This window comes from Acanthochromis polyacanthus, chromosome 5 (genome assembly GCF_021347895.1).
Source record: "Acanthochromis polyacanthus isolate Apoly-LR-REF ecotype Palm Island chromosome 5, KAUST_Apoly_ChrSc, whole genome shotgun sequence".
Taxonomy (NCBI): Eukaryota; Metazoa; Chordata; class Actinopteri; family Pomacentridae; genus Acanthochromis; species Acanthochromis polyacanthus.
This window is the reverse complement of record NC_067117.1, coordinates 6,398,898-6,415,188: the sequence shown is the minus strand read 5'-3', so window position 1 is coordinate 6,415,188 and position 16,291 is coordinate 6,398,898. Positions and strand designations below refer to the sequence as shown.

Sequence of the window (16,291 nt, the reverse complement as noted above, 5' to 3'; positions counted from 1 at the left end):
TACCACAAACTAACAAATCTTCATAGGTAGAGAGCAAACGGCATCCCAGAGTCTCCCTGAATAGTTAGAGGGTCGTTGTGTAAACAAATGTGAAGAAGAGCTCTTGACCAAACAAAGATTTAAAATGGAGATAGTGAAGCACTTCAGCTCAAGGAGTGGTTCAGATAAGGAGGGGGCGCGCACGCACAGACACACACGGGGCCGCGCGCACACGGGAGGAGGAGGAGGAGGAGGAGGAACCAGAAATCTTCGCTCATTTACTTAACATCACTTCCCCACCGCCAGGAAAGCAAACACAACTCCTGAAGCTGCGGAGGAAGAGAAGTGAGATCGATGTGAGAAGCTGTCACCTGGAGCCTCCAGACCAGAGCTTTCCTCCTCTTCTCCTTCCTCCTCTTCTTCTCCTCCTGCCGGGCGCCGAGTCCTCCGCAGCGGCCGCCTGGTCTCTGATCGTCCGGGACACTTCGCGGAGGGAGAAAGTGAGCTGGGCATGGAGAGGGAAGGCTGCTCTCACTGACAATCGGATTGTTTTTTTTTTTTTTTCCTGCGTGTGCTTCATTCTAAATTATGGTGAGTGTCTCGAACCTCGTCTTCCTCGCAGGAAAATGTTTTATTTACTTCTGCCCTAATTAAGCATCACGTCGCTGTGAGTTTGCAGAGCTGTTTGTTTAAAGCCACAGAATGAACCAAACAGTCTCTGGAGTTGGGCTGATTCCTATCCAGGTTTCTGATCGAGTATATTCCAACACTCCTGCGATGAAAATAGTCAGTAAAAAACAACAACAACAACAACAAAAAGAAACACAGAATGATATTTTATTGACAAATTAATGATAAGACAATAAATAATGAATCTAAAGACTGATAATGTGAAATAAACACACAACTTAAAATTTACTATAAAATATTTTAGGCAATTTCACGCAGTTTCTGTAATTATTTATTAATAAATATACTTAAATATGAATTAATATAGCGATGGCAATTTTTTAGAGTGCATGAATGTTTCATGAAGCTTCATAAATGTATTTAATTTTTATTCCAACACATTTATGCCTAAAGAAACTATGCTACAGTGCACAAAAAGATTGGTTCATATAAAGCAAATGCTATTTTATTAACCTTTCATGTATGCATTCCAATTGAAAAGTCATTTTTAAGAGCAGAAAATACCAAAATTCACCACCAACAAAGTGATTATTAGTGTCTACGCCTCTCTTTTGATTGAACCTCTTTGTTTTTCTTGGTGCTGCTTGAATCCGTGGAACACTTTTTCTTTTCTTTTTTGCTCGGGCCTATAAGTACAGAAGATTACACCCAAATCACTGGCACCCCTTCAGCTGCCATGCAGGGACCCTCATTAACTAAATTAGGGGAGCCTCACTAAGCATTTTTCAAAGGCTGGTATTCATATTTTTCAAGGACCCCTTCATGGCTCCAGACTTGAAAACTCACTCTGTGTGTTTTGCCAGACATTTAAATCACATTTAAACACTTCTATCAGCTGAGGAACAGTGATTAATGGGGCCCCTGGTTTTGGGGAGAATCGTGTAAATATATTTATTTTAACTCAATAAATCTGACATTGCATTTGCTTGAGTTTTTTTTAGACTCTGCATAGATCTTTTGTCATTTGATTAATTAGAAAATACGTGACATCACGACTTCACATCTGTTTATAATTAAAATTACTCATTTTTGCAACAGATTTTTGTTACACATCTTCATAAATTGATCATATTAAATTACCATAATTGTTGCTGCAGGGCAAACAAAGCTTTGTGTTTACCAACTCTCTAAAATGTCACCCTGATTTCTAAATTTTACCCAATAAATTGGACATATGTTTGTGCTTGTCAGTCTCATTTGTCTGAAATAAACCTGGAGGCGTAATCGCCAGCCAAATCTTTATTTTAGACAGTTGCTGTATCAGATTCAGGTCCTTGACGGACTCTTAAATCCTCCTAAATCTCCACTTCTACTCGCACTTTCACCCTCACAAAACACATGCAGGGCTCTGATGGAGGCGGCTGGGAGGTGTGCTCAGACCACATACCGAAGGTGTGTGCTGCTCCAGTGTGTTTGATTTAACACTGTGGTTCGTCTCCTAATAACATTAGGCCCCATTTCTGGACTCCCTTTTCCATGGCCGACCCGAGACCCTCTCGATCTCTCTCCCCTCAGCCTTCATGGTTCTTATTACCGGCTCTAATAAATTGTGAATAAGCAGCAGCCCGAAAAGTCCCGGGGTTGTGGAGAATTCCCCATCCTGTAGCGCAAGGCACCCCCTCTTAAGAAAACACAAATTAATTCCAAACCCCTCTGTAGCCAAACGTCCCTGGAATGATAAATATTTTCATAGGAAGCTCGGCTCTTCCTGACTTTATCTGCGCCGATTTTATTATATTTCTTCACAGCTGCACAGTTCTTGATGTCTTTCAGCTTCTGTTCATCTCCTGCCCTCTCTCTTTTTCATCCTCCTCACCCTCTCTCTCTCTCTCTCAATGGGAGTCAGGTAGCCTCGCTTACTTATTTGAATTCAAGGTTGAAGCAGGGCTGCTGTGTTGAAGGAAACACTCTGAAGTATATCCATTCCACCCCATATGAAACAGCAGCATCATCGTGTTTACGCTCTTCACTTTGTCAGCGCAACACACAGTTTTATTTACCGTGCTGAAGTGAGTGGGTTTGATATTTGATGCAGGAAAGTTTTAATCTGAGCCATTTCATTCGTGCAGTTGTATCATTTGCACACTGCTTTTGTGTTTTGCTTAGCAATCTGTACGGAACAAATCTGTAGAAAGAGGAAATATTTACACGACTGTGATCCAACACTGTGGGCTTGATGCCGGACAAGAGATCGAGGCAACAGGTTTCTCCAGATACACTAGTTTTTTGGTTAAGTAGAAGTTCAGGGTTAATCCAACACATCACTCTAAAAGGCAAGATTTATGTTTCATTTTACTTCTTGTATTTAATTTGCTCATAACCTCACAACAAGCGCCTGTATCTACATATTTTTCTTTGTTTTTCCATGTTGAGGGTTCATAGTAAAATACAAAAAAGTGTGCATTAATTAATACATTTTCAAAAATGTGTGATAATAATGCTCCACTGTGACTTAAAAAGCTGCAGCAAGCTGCAGGGTAAATATTAGGTCCAAGTGTAGGCTAATAAAACCCAAAATTTCAGTTTCTTTGCTGAGTTGTGAGTTTAGGGTTTCAGCTCTTGGAACAACTGCTCCTAAACGTTATATGACTTCAGAAGAAGTAATCACGACTGTAGCCTGATATGTGCAGCTGTCTACACAAACAGCAAGTCCAACCCAATCAAAACTCTTTCACTTCTTCTCGGTAAAAGTTCTTGATTAAAGGTTGAGTAAGAATAGATGGGGATGCTGTTAAAGAAAGGCAATACATCCAGGATTAGAGACACTGATTTAGAATCTTTAACATGAAGAAACGTTCCCTCTCTGACACTCAAGTGTGTTTTTTCTCCGCTGAATTTTTCCTTTGTGTGTCCCAGAGGCTTGATCAGTCTCCATTCACTTACACCAGAGCTTGTGAGGCCTTGGAGGTGTGTGTTTGGTGTAGCAAAAGGTCAAGATTGCGCAGAGATGGCGGCGTCTGTTGGTTGATCGAACAGTTTGAGGCTAACCAAACTTTCCTCTGAATGTCTCCCCCCCGCCATTCCCGCCTTTCACCTCCCCCTTTTTAATTCCCTTAAGTCCCAGAGAGCTCCCGGCGAGGCCTCATGGTGATATGTGTGTAGGTCTGTGTGCGTGTAATAAAGCCCGGGCTGTCAGCAGACAACAGCTGTCTCTCTGGCGATGTCCGCTCGCCTTATCTCGTCTTGAGAATGGTGAAGCCACACACATCGCAGCGTAGCCTGCAGTGACCATATTTCATTTTTTTTCCCTCCAAGCTTTATAACACGGGGGTACTTTCCACTGAGGAGAGAATTTAATCATTCTCTGTGGCTCTTGGAATATTTTTATAGGTGTCAGAATTGTTCTTCCTGTTTCTCATTGAACCCTGTCCCAGATAAAGTGTTTTTCACCATTTTCCCATATGTTTAACTCATATTTGATTATATCTCATTTGTCTTCTTATCTCCCCATAAAGGCATAAATCACTCCTACTTTTCTTCTCTCGTGCTTTGCCTGTCGCCTCACCCACACACACTTGCACTGTAAATTCACCAGTAAAGAAGTAATTGGACCTGAGTCCGTCTGTAGCGCCTGTGAGCTCCGGCTACCAGAGAGTTCTGTCTGGCCAGCTGTTAGCAACTAGGGCGGCCGCTCGCCCATCATGCGCCGAGCAGACTGATCGAGGGCAAACCTTTTTGTCCTAATGACTAATAAAGCAGCGAGTCTGAGAGTGTGTGTGTCTGTGTGTGTGTGTTCATTAGAGAAGGCTGGAGCACTCGTGCAGTCAGGCGTGTGTCACTTTTGAATGTGTGAGCGCATGCACGGCCACCCTCCCATCGCTGGACCAGATGTTTTTTACCTGGGAGCCAGACCACCATCTGACTGGGGTCAGCCCAGTCCTCCAACCCCACACCCGCTCCTCCAGGCTGCTGGGAGGTCTGCCAGCTGTCCCCCGCTCTGACCCCCGTCCCAGGGCACTGGTTCTGGGGGGAAACAGAGCCCAGGCCTTGGGGTAGGTGGTCCTTCTTGGATTTGGCAATATCAGGGATATTATTAGTGTTAGTCCTCGGACGCAGGCAGTGAACCCAAGTGTGGAGCAACGAAAGAAAGGATTAGGGAAGCAGGAAGAGGAATGCAGATTTTTTTTTTAGAGGTAATTTAGAAAGGAAAAGAGTGTGTGCTGGAGATAAAGATACTGGCATTGTCGAATGAAGCGGTTTTGATTACGGAGGGACAGAGGGGCTCCTGGCATTAATGCAGTCTTGTTGCAGGAGTTAGTCAAGTGAAAAGAAAAGGCCACCAAGTCTGGAGGTTAAGTTACAGAGTGGAGACAGAGTCGACAACAGGTTCCCTGCTGCCAGAGATTAATTGGAGCCTCTTGTCGAGTGACTTCTGTTTCTTTCAAAGCAGCTCTGTACCTGTCATCGTACAACTTCACTGTTCATTCACTTTTATTTAAAAGAACTAGCAGCAGCAGCAGCAGCAGCCAGGTCTGGTGGTGTGTGAGTGTTTGGATTAATTGAGGAAGCAGCTGCAGGGCCTTTGAGAGCTGTCAATAAAGGGATTAATCACTCCGTCTTAAACCGGTTGCTCAAGTTTCCTAATTTTTGGTTGAAGTTGTCATAGTTCTGGTGGTAGAAGCTGGGGAGGTTTGCATTCTGGCTACAAAGGAGCTCATTGAGATGGGTATCTTACACCTGTGTTTTTGTAATTTACCGTCTCAGCAAATGTCAGTCTAAGTAAGGAGGTGTCAACAAAAACATGACAGGTTACTGCTGAATGTAGTGGTTTTTCATGTCAGAAATAAACCATCTGTTTTATGCCAGAGAAACAGCTTTGTCTTTTGGCAAACAAGAATGTCGGATGCAATGATTCACACATGAACAGATGAAAGTGCCTCAATCAGAATTAGTCTAATATCCTTTAAAATCCATGCATGTAAGACTGACACTACAAAAGGTTCAATGAAAATTGTTCCTAACATAATGGCAATTTGTGAGATTTATTTTTGCTACTTCTCTGTGTAGCTAAAATAATCAGTCAAAAATTCATTGGAAACTATTTTGATCATTAACTATTGCCCGACTGTGAGAATGTATGACTTTGCTTTGCCTTATGTAACAGTAAACTGAACTAATTCGGTTTTGGACTGATGGTCAGACCAAAAAAAAGTGATTTAATGGCTGTTTTTGGTGATGTTTTCAATAAAACTATTTATAACGATCAGTAGGATAATTGCTAATAAAAATAAGGTGCAGACCCGTTTGCAGAGTACTAGCAGGCTGTTTTTGTCATTAGTTATTACATAATACTTTGGGTTTTTAAAGAAACTCTTATGAAAGAGCACAACTGGCATTCTCACATGATTGCTAAATCATCCTCCGTGCATTGATCATGTTCGCTTTGTTTTCATTTCTGAATATGGATGCAGTTTTTATTCGATTGCAGTGGTGAAGAAATAATAATTCTGAAATAGAAGTTGCCGTATGTTCCTGCTGGTTGCTTCAGTCTGGCCTGCTGAACTGTCAGCTGTGTGCCAAAAGTGGTTAAAGAGAGCAGCGGCTGGCAGATGGCACCGACTTCCACAGCGGAAACCCCGATAGTGTCACAAAGACGCAAATAGTGGGCCCTTGTTCTGTGTCTTTTATCAGCAGCTAAGAGAGAGAGGTTTGTGTTCGGCAGTGAATCATCCCCCTCCTCAACTTGCTCCAGGCTCTTATGCAGACTGTCCAAATCGAGGGCCCCAGGTGGGCTCCCATATGGCGCGATTACAGACTGCCGAGTCACCTTTTTAAATCCGTCGATTGAGAACCGCAGCGTTTTGATAAAGGTCAGACCATCAGAGGGTAACGGCGGCGTGAAACCAGACTCTCATGTCCTATGAAGGTCTCATGCAGACACTGACACAGCACACATATTGACACTGTAAACACACATCTAACCAGACACACGACACACACCTGACAGATTATCAACATCGTGTTTGACTTGGGTACATAAGACATGAAGGCACACACCCTTCAGTGGAAATTCAGCGAAGTGTAACTAATTCAATCACCACCAGCCCCCGCATCTGAAGAAGTGCACAGAAATGATGATTAGCAGCTGAAAAGTGATGAGTCACTGAGACCTGTAGATAGTAAATCCTGCTGGTTTTATTCAAAATAGGAGACATCTTGCTTGATGCAGTATGTGATGAGTTGTGTGTTAGTTTATTTATTATTCCTGCATTTTCAAGCTGATACAGCAAAGTTTTCATCAGATACACTAAATCTAACTGTCCCACTTGACCACCTGTTAATTAATTTCTTACTTTTTCAAATCTTGAACTTATACACAATTACTTCTTCTTGCATTTTAGGTGTGAGCTGCTAATTATCATTTAGCCATGTGCTCAATGTGCTATATATATATATATATATATATATATATATATATATATATATATATATCTGAAAGGTCTTGCGAAACTTTCTCTTTTTTCTCTGTTTATTGATTTTTTTTGCAGACAACAGCTAAGACAAATGAGAAAAGAAAAAAAAACACCCATCGATAGGGTTAGCATAATAAATTACTGCCTTTGTTGTCTTTGTTTTCACCCCATTAACTCCCTTCCCCCCCACCTACTCCCAGTTAGCACATTGAATTCACAAAATTGATCAAACAAATTTTTTTTAAAAAAAAGGCGGGAAACAAAACAAAACAAATCTGGCTCATACATCACTCATTCTACCCTAGCCCAGAAATCTCATGATCACTGTGTGCATAACAATATATCAGTTCATGCAAACACGTCTGTGTAGCATTTTGTGCATTTTAACCTGATGGACAGGTAATAAAATACACCAGAGATAAGTAGATAATTCACTTTACAGCCAGAAATGAGAATTGAAGTGTATTTCTTATAATAAGCTCTCAATTTTCCTTACCAGGTGTGACCAACAGTTGATATTTTGTACTTTAGCTGAATGTAATCGTGCTGTGGAAAGCTCTAGCTGTGCCATGTCCTTGTAAGAAGAAAGCAACTCCTTGGTTGACAGTAAATGTGGGCTCTTCCAGCGTCCTGCTAAAGTTTCTTTTCTCATTCTGCAACACTATGAAAACTTCTGAGAAGAAATGGTTGCACTTGTATTACTGTCTCAGCAATTATTTTTTGCTAGCCGTAAGATGTGATCAGATAAACTGTCATACAGCAGATCAATGAAGCTAGGTGTTTCGTAAAGCATCAATCGGTCTTATGCCGTCTTCTCACTCAGTCAGTGGTTTCAGCGGAACAACAGGTAAATCTGCATAAACACTGTCTGTTCCTTTTAACTGTATCGAATGACATTTCAACTTAAAGCACAATGCGCAGCACAAAGGCCAGAACTTGATATCCGTGAAAGAAGCCGTGGTCTAGCAGAACCCTGGGACCCAGGTGAAGCTGCTGGGTCTGGCCTTGTGGCCTTGTGGCCCCCCGTGGCCCTGCTGGGTTTGTTTTAGCTTCAGTTTCATTCCTCGGCCCTCCACATCTCTGCTGAGCTCCACTCGTCTTCCCTCCGGTGTCCTGTAGTTCCCATGGCCTTGGCCGCCCTCCTCTCAGGCCTCACCCTGAACCAGGAAGTGCCTCGGCTATTGCACGCAGTTTTTCGGGTTTGTGTGTACGTGCGTTGCGTGCGCACACAGGACTGTTGCATCTGAAGTCAAGAGGACTCTGAACAGGCATCGCTTTCACTTTTGATCCCTGGGAAGTACTAGGAAATGCAAAGCACAACAGCACTTTCCTTCGTTTTTCCTCTGTGCTGCAGGATCAGTGTCGTTCTCTGGAGCTTCACAGTCTGCCTGTGATAGAAGGTCACATCAGGGTCCCCCACGGCTGCAAAGCCTTAAACAAAGATTATGGATCATTTCTGAGGTGGAAAACCTCATATGAAAAGAAAGGTTGAACATGAACACGTTTGGATTAAAAGTTAGGATGTCAAGTAGAATTGAAACTCATTTTAATTTACCCATGATGTCCTGCAGGTCAAAATTGACCGGGTTTAGAGTTTGAAAATGTGGAAAAAAAAATATTTTCAGAATGAAACTTCTGATGTCCACATTTTCAACATTTTTGGGAAATTTTTTGAACATTTTTAGGTGGAACACAGAAATGTTAAAAATGTTTCTAAAGAACATTCACAAAAAAATCAACCAAAATCCAGTTTCACTGGATTTTGGTTGATTTTTTTGTGAATGTTCTTAAAGAAAATATTAGAAGTTTTAACAATATATATGGAACCACTTTAGATATTTTTAGGATTTTTTGAAAGATCTTTACTAATTTTTTGAAAATATTTAAAAGAATTTTCTTGCAAATTTAGTGGATTTTTTAAAATAAAACTTTTAAGGGAAACTTTTAAGGAATTATTCGAGTTTTCTTCCTGAAGGTTTTGCAAATTTTCAGAAATTTGTGGATTTTTTTTTGCTGAATTTTTGGATTTTTTTCCAGAAAGGAAACAATATTTATTGGTGCCTGTAAATGAGAACAACAGGAGGGTTAATGGGTTGACTTCACTTGGAACTCATGAAACTTTTAAAAAGTGAAGGGATTTTACTTTGTGTTTTGTCCTTTTTACGTTACACATTGTGAAATAACAAACCCTAAAGCTCCTTATTGTCACATTCGCAGTCAATAATGCAGATGTGCAGGTGGATCTTTTCCGGCTGTGGAGTCTCTGTGGCCACATCGTGATAGAAATACATTTATTTACTCAAAAAACACCGCACGCTGTCTCGGGTGTTTTAAAAGGTGGGAGGGCAACTACATTAGCTGGAGATGTAACGTGAGATTTGTTTTCTCTGCTTTCATGCTGTAGCTAAGGACACGAGAACAACATACACGATACTGTAAGCCGTCTCTGGCTTTGTGACGCCAGCCTGCAAATCTTTCATTTCTGTCTCCATTTTTTATCCTTTTTTTTTTTTTTTTTTGCTCAGTCACTGTCACGTCTCCGCTGCTGTAAAACCCAGTTGCCCCTATAATTCATGGCTGTCATCTGTCTCTGTCGTTGTGTTGTCAGCGAGGTTGGAGGTCAGGCAGTTAGCTGCAGCGTTGCCAGATTGGAATGGCCCAGAGGCAAACAGAGGGAGAGAAACCCGGAGAGACAGACGGAGGAAGAAAGGGAGAGATGAACTTAATTAAATAGCTCAGACTGTTGTGCTCTGTCATGTAGCTACAAACAAACACCAGCGGTTGTAATTGTGCTGAACCAAACAAAGGTTATCTAATGCTCCTGTACGGACGCCGGGACGATTCACCCACATGTAGCTGCTGAACATCTCACTACAAAACTGTTTACACTCTACTCTAAAAGCATGCAGTCTTCAGGGAAGGTTTTCGCTGTGGGGATTTCCTCACAAACAGTGCATAGAATATTAATGAGGTCAGTACTGATGTTGGATGATAAGATTTGGCTTGAGTGTGGTGTTTTAATTCTTCTCCGGGCGTCTATATTTTCACACCAAACTGGAGAAAGCATTTCTTTATGGGACCTTTCACAAAACCTGACACAGTTGTATGCTGCAGTGTTTACCTTAATTAGAACTAAGCTCACCTATAATTTTGGTTTTATAATATATATGGCATTTTTAGCCAGATGTTTCCCCGTAGTTTGCCTCAGATCGAGTATAACTTGTGTGAATGTGATTTAAGCGGACAGACTGACCTCTCTCAGCTTCCTGCTTAGACGAATCCGTGTTGATCTTTTGACCTTCAGCCCACTGAGCCAGACACAATCAGACACAAACGATCTTTTCCTTTGGTTTTGTCAGGTTAAATCTTCTATAGCGGTGTGTGTAATCTCACATTAACTGTACACAATGATGCATTTATTAAACTCTGAATTCAAATCAAAGACAATGTACAGAAAAAAGAAACAAATGAGTCTGTTTGTGGTTAAATGAGTGAGTTAAATGTCTTCTTAATCAATGTGTTTTGGCATATTTTTCACAAATTAATTTATCCACAATTACCGTATAGTATTTATGAGAAATACAATACAAAGAGATACTGTTCACAAACAATTATGGTGCAAAATGAGTCATCATTTCAGTCTGTCCCGTCTTACAGAGCTCTATTGTCCCATCATACAAGCACAAGAAATTCTGCTGAACTGAGAACTGTTAACTCTGAACCGCAGCCCCGCTCTGGACGTTGTTTACTTCTTTATTTCCTCTATAGCTACTCGTACAGGTGCCAAACAGCGGAGTGACTCAGCAGTCGTGTAGTGGACCATTTTGCAACATTTTCCCTCGAAACAATGTCACCTGTCAGGTTCCTGTAACTCATTATTTGACTGTCGGAGTCTCGATATTGGCAAGACTCCTCACAAAACATTTATCGTGATCTCTCCCTTTCAGTTCCTCCGTCTGTCCTTAAAACCCGTTCACCTTTTGAACTGTGTGCACGGAGACAACATTTCTCCAGAATCCCGCTGCCTGCAGGGCTCCAGGCGCGTCGTCATGTGTCAGCGCGCCGCGTACCTGTTATGTGGCCTCACCGTGTGTGTTTGCGATTGTTTCCACAGGAGAGTTGACGGCTTGAGAGGAACCTGACTAACAGCAGTGTGACGGGATAAAGAGGACAAGACTGTCTCCACAGGGGCAGGTGAGGGAACAAGACTACAAAGGAAAAAGCATCCAGTCTGAGCGTGAAGTCGACAAACAGATTCAGTCTCTTTAAAATAACCTTTGTATGAAGCTGAAAGTACTAATCACGACTGCGCTTCCCCATTATTGAGAGAGTAAAAACTGCACTTATTTAATGAATATTTAAAGCTATTTTTTAAAGGATTTGGAGAGTTTCTTCTTACTTTTGTTTTCCTAACTGGTTTCTCTGTTTGTTTTCTGACAGTGCCCGTTCTTGCCTCATTCACAGGACTTCTTATTACCTGTTTCAAACTCAGCACACCTCCTGCAGGTGAGTTTCTCATCGCATTCGTCATTGAAGTTGAAGTCTCTTTTGCAATAGAAGAGCAGCTTTACTAACACGGACTTATAAACTTTGCAGGAAGAATGACATTTATGTACCACACATAAAACACAAAGTACAGAAGATGTCATTTTTTTGGTATAAATGGGCAAAGGAAAGTAGGTGCAGCTTTGAAAAAGTTTTGAATGAGTTTTTGCAACTATGTGTCATTGTTTGACCACTGTGGCATTTAGGCTGTTGAAGACTCATTACAGTGACTTAGTAATGCACTTGATTTACAAGAGACTGTCGAAATTGTTGCAGCAGAGACTGAAATACTCTTGTACATGCACTACCATTCAAAAGTTTTCCATGAAAAGTTACACTTTTATTCATGCATTTGCATAATTGCACAAGGGTTTTATAATCATCTATTAGCCTTTCAATGTAGCATTAGAACACAGGAGTGATGGTTGCTGGAAATGTTCCTCTGTACCCCTATGGAGATATTCCATTAAAAATCAGCCATTTCCAGCTAGAATAGTCATTTACCACATTAACAATGTCTAGACTGTATTTCTGATTCATTTAATGTTATCTTGATTGAAAAAAAAAACAGCTTTTCTTTCAAAAATAAGAACATTTCTAAGTGATCCCAAACTTTTCAAAATGTCATGCAAAACCACATATGTCACAATGTTCATCATTTGACCAAGAGCTGTAACAGATACTCTTTTTCTTTTATCGTTTTTGTTTATTTCTGCATTTCATAGTGGAAGTAGTAAAAGATCAGACCATCTCTTCTCCTGCTAACTGGACTTCCTCACACTCAGTTGTGACTTGACAAAAACAGACATTAGGTTGCAATATAGAATAAAGAGAAGAAGAACATATTAGTTTTGATTTCTTCCCTCTCCATCAGTGTCATGGCGGCGTATGGACAGACTCAGTACAGTCCGGCCCTCCAGCCTGCGGGACCGTACACGCCGTACACCCACCACACACAGGGCTACAGCATGCCGTCGTACAGTGAGTACAACCCAACACTGTGCTTTATTTTGAAAGTTTTCTCGAAAGCTCAACGCCGGTAATGTAAAGCGATGTCAAAGTGTACGCGTAGAACTAGATTTTAGGTTATTTTTGAGATTGTTGTTGCTTTTTTCTGTAATCTGTGAACAGCAACGAGACACTAAAACAACACAATACATTGGGCAAGATACAGATTAAGACTGGAAACAAATTCAGTGACACTACAAAACAAAAACAGAGACACAAGGGGGACATAAAGGGGGACACGACAGATGACAGACACTTTGGAGTACATATAAGGGACACATTTTGCTACAGAGAAACAATGGGTTGTCATTTTCTACATATTTATTTTATGTATGTTTGGTTCAGAATTGGTAATCAATAGAAAAACTCAGATTTTACTCAAATGTGTGCATTTGAAAGCATAGTAAATAAGAGCAGTGATCAGAACATGCATTTTTACACAATCCAAGACTAGTGTGCTCTCTAGGCTTAGCTTTTATCTCCAAACCAATCAAAGCAGAAGCTCTCAGCAGCTAACAATGGTGTTGTTTGCTCTTTTTACATACGTTAGGACAGTGGTGTCAAATGTGCAGACGACTTTGTAAAGTGTAAAAATGACAGAGAAGACATTAACTGCAACATGTACATTTGCAAACCTATAAATTTAAAATAGTTTCTAGACCGCGACAAATTTTTTTGATCTTAAAGTAATATGCTAGGTTGTTATTTTGTCATTTTGAGTCTCATTTTTGTAATATTTTGTCTTGTTTTTGTTGTTTTTTGTCTTTTTGTTTGTTTTTTTAGTCATTTTGTTTCTCGCTTTTGTCATTTACGTAATTTTTTGTCTCAGTTTTGTCGTTTGTCCATTTCTTTTGTCGCTTTGTAACTTTTTTGTCAATTTTTTTTGTCTCTTTTGTTTTGTTTTGTGTCTTATTTTTGTAATACTTTGTCTTATTTTTGTTGTTTTTTGTCTTTTTTATCTGACTTTTGTCATTTTGATCATAGAGTAAAATATTTTATCGTTTAGTTCCAGATAGCTGTGACTAAATGTTGTGTTCCTTTGTAGACACTGTGATCTGGAAGTTTTAATGTGTAAATGATAAACTGAGGCTTAATGTTGTTGAAATTTAATATACTTTTATTGAGAAACTTCAGGTTGTTCATAATGCTTTGTTAAAAGACAATTCCTTAAATGTGAACATTTGTGCACTAAAACAAAGGAAAAATGTGGAGTTGTGGTTATTGTGCTCTCATTTTACTGATCTGGCCCATCTGAGATCAAACTGAGCTGAATGTGGACCCTGGATTAAAAAGAGTTTGACCCCCCTGCTTTAGGGGCACAGTTAACATGAGTAAATCAAATTCTACAAATTTCAGTTGACCAAACTGCATGTTGGTTAGTGCTGTGAATGCAATAATACAATTCCTGCTGTTTTCATTGCAGACATTAAAACGGAGGACGGACTGAGCCACTCTCCAGGACAGACAGGACTGCTGGGATACTCCAACTTCAGCACCACTCCTCCCAGTCAAAGCCTCTACAGCTACTCTCACACACACGGTTAGTTTGAAACACTGTGTGTGTTGAATACAAGGACATGCTGTCACACACACCTTTTATACATCAGTGGGTAGAGTGGCCGTCTTGTAACTGGAAGGTTGCCGGTTCGATCCTCGGCCCGTCGTGCTCATGTCGAGGTGTCCCTGAGCAAGACACTGAACCCCTAATTCCAAGTGGGTCGTGGTTAGCGCCTTGCATGGCAGCTTCCGCCATCAATGTGTGAATGGGTGAATGTGACGTATCATGTAAAGCTATATAAATACAACCATTTATCATCTTTGATTTAACCCTCGTGTCGTCCTGCGGGTCATAAAATGTGGAAGAAAAATATATCTTCACAATGAAACTTCTGATGTCCACATTTTCTACATTTTTGGGAACTCTTTGAACATATTTCAGTGGAAAAAAAAGAAATATTAAAAATGTTTCTTAAGAATATTCACAAAAAAATCAACCAAAATCCAGCAAATTTCACTTTATTTTGGTTGATTTTTTGGGAATGTTCTTAAAGAAAATATTAAAAGTTTTACTGAGAAAAAATGCAATCACTTTAAATATTTTTCGGATTTTTTTGGAAGATTTTTGCAGATTTTTTGAAAATATTTACAAGAATTTTCTTGCCAAATTAGGGGGATTTTTAAAAAAAAAAAAAAACTTTCAAGGAAACTTTTAAGGAATTATTTGAATTTTCTTCCTGAATGTTTTGCAAATTTTCAGAAATTTGGGGATTTCTTTGCCGAATTTTTGGATTTTTTTCAGACAAAGAAACACTAATTTTTGGTGCCCATAAATGAGGACAACAGGAGGGTTATCCCTACTGAACACAGCATCCTCTCCTCTCCTCTCCTCTCCTCTCCTCTCCTCTCCTCTCCTCTCCTCTCCTCTCCTCTCCTCTCCTCTCCTCTCCATGCCACACCTGTTCTCCATTAGCTGCGGTCTGGACTCCTGGCGTCAAAAGTCTCTCCACCCCTCCTCTTTTCTTGGGGTCAGGCCCCCTTTCTCCACTCAGACCAACAACACAGCATGCAGGCTCTTGTGTCTGTTTCTCTGAAGAAAGAGAGAGTGAGAAAACACGAAGACCGAGAGAAGGATAATATAGATAAACAGACATCGTGGATAAAGCAATAGATGGGCTGAGGGTCTTGCTGATGAACACACACTCAGATGAAGATGTGCAGACCCTGGTGTGTGTGTGTGTGTGTGTGTCGGTGTGTGTCTGTGATTGAGTGTGTGTGTGTGTGTGTGTGTGTGTGTGTGTGTGTGTGTCTGTGCTGAACACATTCCTCAGTCGCCCGGCGCCCAAAGCATGACTTGCTCAGTGCGACTTTATGGCTTTGAAAGCAGCGTGAAATTGACCTTGTGTGTGAGAGGGGAGAGGTTAAGGGGCATTTTACGGAGGGGTGAGTAGGTTTAATGTTGCAGAAGGGGGCATGAGCTGTTTCCACTGTATGGGCGAGACAAAGGAGAGACAAAACAGCATAGAACAGTAAACAGATGATGTGAAGACACGGCTTTGTGCACCACATATCGCTACATGCTGTAAAGCGCAGTCAGTTTAGGTGCTCTAGCTCTTAGCCTGAACCTTAGATATTATATTTTTCTGCCTGTTGAAAATCAACTGTTGCAATTTGGGAAAAGCAAAGTAAACGATAGAAGTTTTGCAGCTCCACACCAACCACTAATCTAATCTGTCTCCATGTTAAAATATGATTCTGCTTTATTAAAACTTGGATTTTACAGCTGATTATTTCTACTATTGATAAATCTGCTGCTTAGGTCTTTTATGAAGCAGTCATTTTGTGAATCAAATAGCAAAAGATGCCAACTAGAAAGATCCAGAGTGAATTATTTATTTAAATAGAAATGAAAATATTATGCTCATTGGCCTCTCAGACTTAAAAGTTGTAGTGACTGTCTTGATATTCACGTAGACTCTACATCTGGTGGTACATATTTAAAAGATGCCCTTAACTGAAAGAGTTATAGTGTTGAATTTCATCATGTCAAGAAGATTTAAAGCACTTTAATCGTTCTTAAAGAATTTTTAAACCTGCCCAGTTAGACCGTTTGTGAGTGAGGGAAATTATATAAAATGTCCATCATCAATTTCAGAGCA

General features: G+C 40.5%; 1 protein-coding gene across 2 annotated transcripts in view; it reads left to right on the top strand.

Annotated features, from left to right (window-relative positions):
- The first annotated feature begins 236 nt into the window (after window positions 1–236).
- eya2 (EYA transcriptional coactivator and phosphatase 2) overlaps window positions 237–16,291 on the top strand; it is a 34,474-nt gene continuing 18,419 nt past the window's right edge. The window contains exons 1-5 of one of the 2 annotated variants that reach the window (XM_022212459.2): window positions 237–570; window positions 11,197–11,276; window positions 11,547–11,588; window positions 12,502–12,608; window positions 14,059–14,175. In XM_022212459.2, coding sequence (XP_022068151.1) covers window positions 12,506–12,608; window positions 14,059–14,175 — 220 coding nt within the window. In that variant the 5' untranslated portion in view covers window positions 237–570; window positions 11,197–11,276; window positions 11,547–11,588; window positions 12,502–12,505. Of the gene's footprint in view, window positions 571–11,196; window positions 11,277–11,522; window positions 11,589–12,501; window positions 12,609–14,058; window positions 14,176–16,291 lie in introns of both variants that reach the window. The other variant, XM_051948680.1, reaches the window with a different exon arrangement.